Source organism: Aphanomyces astaci (assembly GCF_000520075.1).
Source record: "Aphanomyces astaci strain APO3 unplaced genomic scaffold supercont1.92, whole genome shotgun sequence".
NCBI classification, from domain to species: domain Eukaryota; phylum Oomycota; class Saprolegniomycetes; order Saprolegniales; family Verrucalvaceae; genus Aphanomyces; species Aphanomyces astaci.
In genome coordinates this window covers 145,341-149,096 of record NW_009798355.1, presented here as the reverse complement: position 1 = coordinate 149,096, position 3,756 = coordinate 145,341, and the positions used below count along the sequence as shown (strand labels likewise).

At 49.2% G+C, this 3,756-nt stretch overlaps 1 protein-coding gene across 1 annotated transcript; it reads left to right on the top strand.

The window, feature by feature from the left end:
- Positions 1-3,109: 3,109 nt before the first annotated feature.
- H257_16803 (hypothetical protein) lies at positions 3,110-3,621 on the top strand (the record flags this gene model as incomplete). The annotated part of the gene is made up of 2 exons (XM_009845374.1): positions 3,110-3,331; positions 3,586-3,621. 2 exons carry the CDS (start codon positions 3,110-3,112, stop codon positions 3,619-3,621), a joined length of 258 nt encoding a protein of 85 aa, XP_009843676.1.
- Between the last annotated feature and the right edge of the window lie 135 nt (positions 3,622-3,756).

Here is a 3,756-nt window from a genome sequence, read left to right as displayed (position 1 = left end):
TTTATCCATCCCCATAATTATTTACGTATTGCAAAACGATTTGTACATCCTGCAGATTGTGCATGCGTACACGCGGGAAAGGCGAGATGCAGGTCGGCGATTTCTCAAAGTATACTGCACAATGGGTCATGAAACTCTCTATTCCTCATAACAACTATCAAGATCACTTTGTTGCATGTCGCCTGAATCAACAGCTGTAGAGAAAGACAACTTCAGAGTGCAGCAAGAGGCTGGCGGTTAAGCTCAGTGATCGTAACCACCACTGGTTACACCGTCGTCTGTCCGGGACTCACAACTCGTCGGACGTCCCTTTCAGCAGGTCCCTACCAATTGGCCCTTACCGAACGGCATGCCGTGGAACGGCTGGATGGATGGAGTAACCACCGGGATACCGTAACCCCCCGATGTCGAGCGTACATGCTTCAGGGTGTCCCCCTGGCATGTCGACTCAGTCACGGGCTGAGTAGCCGGAGTTCGTGCTACGTGGCTTTCGCCTGAGGGTGCTGAAGGACAACAGCTGTCCCACACGTTAGTTGACTATGCAGAGCGCAGAACATTGTGCCATCTAGGGTATTCATATCCACGACCTGGGGTCGTGTATCGGTGGAAACAAGACATAAGTCTATTGTTCGATGATGTGGTTCTCGAAATGGTAACGTACGTCAATGTGATTCGTACGCCAATAATGTCCAGAGTGGTTCATAATGTGAATGCTGCTCTTACAGTATTGACCTCGTAAGGAGGAATAGCTGTGGTGATGGGATGTCCCTTGTCACCGACTGCTTGTTTGAAACTCAGGCGCCCTTGTGCAAATTTGCTCAGAAGGATTAGCGCTGCCTCGTTCTCGAGAGGACGAAACGAGCTTCGTATGCTCTTAGCGATCCGAGATATCGCAGAGTAGCGATAAAATGTCACACTAAACCCGCGACGCATCAACACAGTTGGCGTAGTCACTGTCTACATGCTCGTGATGCGGATGGAGTGATTATACGCACTACCTACGACTAAATCATAGTCTATCGTTCGTTGGATGTATCCGATAGCGAACATGGTCTCCTGTTTGTAGCAGGGCCGGGGCTCGTGAGAAACTGGCACAGTTGTAGGGCGACGCATGCCAGGTCTAGTCGGGTTCTGATCATGAGATTAATGATGCTGTCGACGACCGACCGATGTGTCGTGCCCACCATGGACTGGCGTTCTGCATCGTTCTGAGGATACATCTACTCAGACAGCTTGACCTTGAACTCCATTGGAGTGAGGGTTGGTTTTTAATTCTCCATGCTGAACCTCATGATGTTCGTGGTTGCATATTGGGACTGATGCATTGCGAGAGTTCGAGCAGAACAATCTCGAACAATGTAAATCCGAGAATGAACTTGAGAACCCCAAGGCCGTGCATCTGAAAGCGCACCCTTGTTTGATAGGTTGCAGCATGTCCAGTAGGGAGCCATGAGGACCAGTTCGTCATCATCGACGACCATTGGTACGAGTTGTTGAACAACAATCGACGACGTTTGGACGTCAGAGTTGTGGATAACTTCCGTAGTGTAGGCAGAGTATGACAAAGTTGATGCCTCCCGAAGGGGCAATTGGAGTAGTGTCTAGCACTTCTAGTACAACATGTACTTGCCAAACTGCGTACACCGAACCACAAACTAGAGCCTCCGCAAGTATAAGTAGAGGTGTGGTGGTCATCGCCCCCCCAAATGGCGCAGATGTGGCAGCCTCCCCAAATCAAGGTCGAGGTATCGTCCATCTACCCCCCCCCAGGGGTGAAGGCATACATGAGCACAAGGTTTGTGCCTCAATGTTGAGTAGCTTGAACCCTCGAGAAGTCTCAGGTGATCCACTGTACGTGCACAACATGCCTCGGAGGCAGCTTGTTCACACACGTGGATGTGCTTACAAGGGTGTAAGGCATGCACCCAAGACACGTAGTCGCCGTAGTCTACATGGGATTGATGTCACAGAGGATGCGGCGTGTCCCCCACTAATTGTGGTAGTCGCAGGGTGTTCATGAGGATCACTGCGCAAAATATTTCTTCACCCGCAACAACTGTGGTAAATACCATGCAGTAACTTTGTGCGAGAAATGATGGTGATCGTGGAGAGCTTTCACTCGGTTGGAGTGATGGAGATGACATTTATCCATGTGTAGGACACGTCCAACAAATGATCTGGGATGTGATAACCATCCTTCACATATATGTGTTTGGTCGCTGTTGGCCCCAGCGACGTGAAGTCGAACTGTGCCCCGCCAGACAAATTGGAGTTGGTGGCCATCGGATGATTTGTCGGTCGACTTCTGAAAGTCCTGGAAAATGCAACATGTGAATGTTGTTCATCGATAACATGTCGAGGCATAAATGCCGACATGTGTGGGTGAAGACATCAATGAATAGTCTGGCCAGGTTGGCACGTGTGTTCTGAGACACGAACGTACAGGTCGAGGCGCGAAATTCGCTGCTACTCGGTGGGGCGCAGCCTTAGTCAGTGGGCGGAGCGCGTCGACTGCTGTTGTGGCAGTAAATTACGCACAACAGTCACGGCAGCTGCCGTGGTATTTGTCTTGATAATCTACGCGGGCAAATTGTCGCGGTTAAGCTCAACGATCACTGAGCTTAACCGCCAGCCTCTTGCTGCACTCTGAAGTTGTCTTTCTCTACAGCTGTTGATTCAGGCGACATGCAACAAAGTGATCTTGATAGTTGTTATGAGGAATAGAGAGTTTCATGACCCATTGTGCAGTATACTTTGAGAAATCGCCGACCTGCATCTCGCCTTTCCCGCGTGTACGCATGCACAATCTGCAGGATGTACAAATCATTTTGCAATACGTAAATAATTATGGGGATGGATAAAATACGCATACTGAATACAAATATCAATATAAAGACGTTCTAGCGAATATTAGAGAGGTTTAGCAACTTTTCCAGACCGCATCCATTCCGTACATTTTTGACAACAACCGCGTTATGGATATGGTCTGGAATATAAAATATTTGATTTAGCACAATTCCAGTCACCATCCATACATTCATCCGGTAAGTTATTCCGGATACACTGTGATTTCACCATCGCCACCGAAGGACGACGACTCATGCCAATCATGCAGACAGACGGCGTCATGCTTCTGTTGATGGCTAAGACCGTGCGTCAACGCCAATTCGTCCTTGCCCTGCTGGCTACACAACACGTCGAACGGCCACTGATCCCCGAAGTTCGTTTCAACCTGGACGCCATGACGGATGCTAACGCAGTGCTCGACTACCGCTTTGACGTCGTGGGGAATCCGCAAACTCGGCTACTATGTAGCACTGCGGGAGGAAGCGTGTGTAGTTGAGGGCAAAATGCACAATGAATTAACTGAAGATCTACAAAGATCTCCTTAATCCTCATCACTATGAAATCTTCTTAATCTACTTCACTACTTCTACACTAATATGCACTTTTGTATACAATGGATGCGGGTGCGGTTGAGACATTGGGGAACTTCACTAGGCTAGCGATTCTAAGCCATACTTGCCCTTGAGACACATTCCCAGGCAAGCATTAGCTAGGGTGCGTTATGAGCCAGGTACTTAGGAGCTGGGTGCGGGCAAGGTGGTGACAAGCCGTTAACCCACCTGTCACATCGCTACATTCTCCCCCTGACGTCTTGCTACACCATGAAACGCCTTGACTCCAAGTCTTGGACGAGTTGCTTGAAGTGCACAACATGCTTGATGTCCTTCATCAGTTCCCACGTGGCTTCGC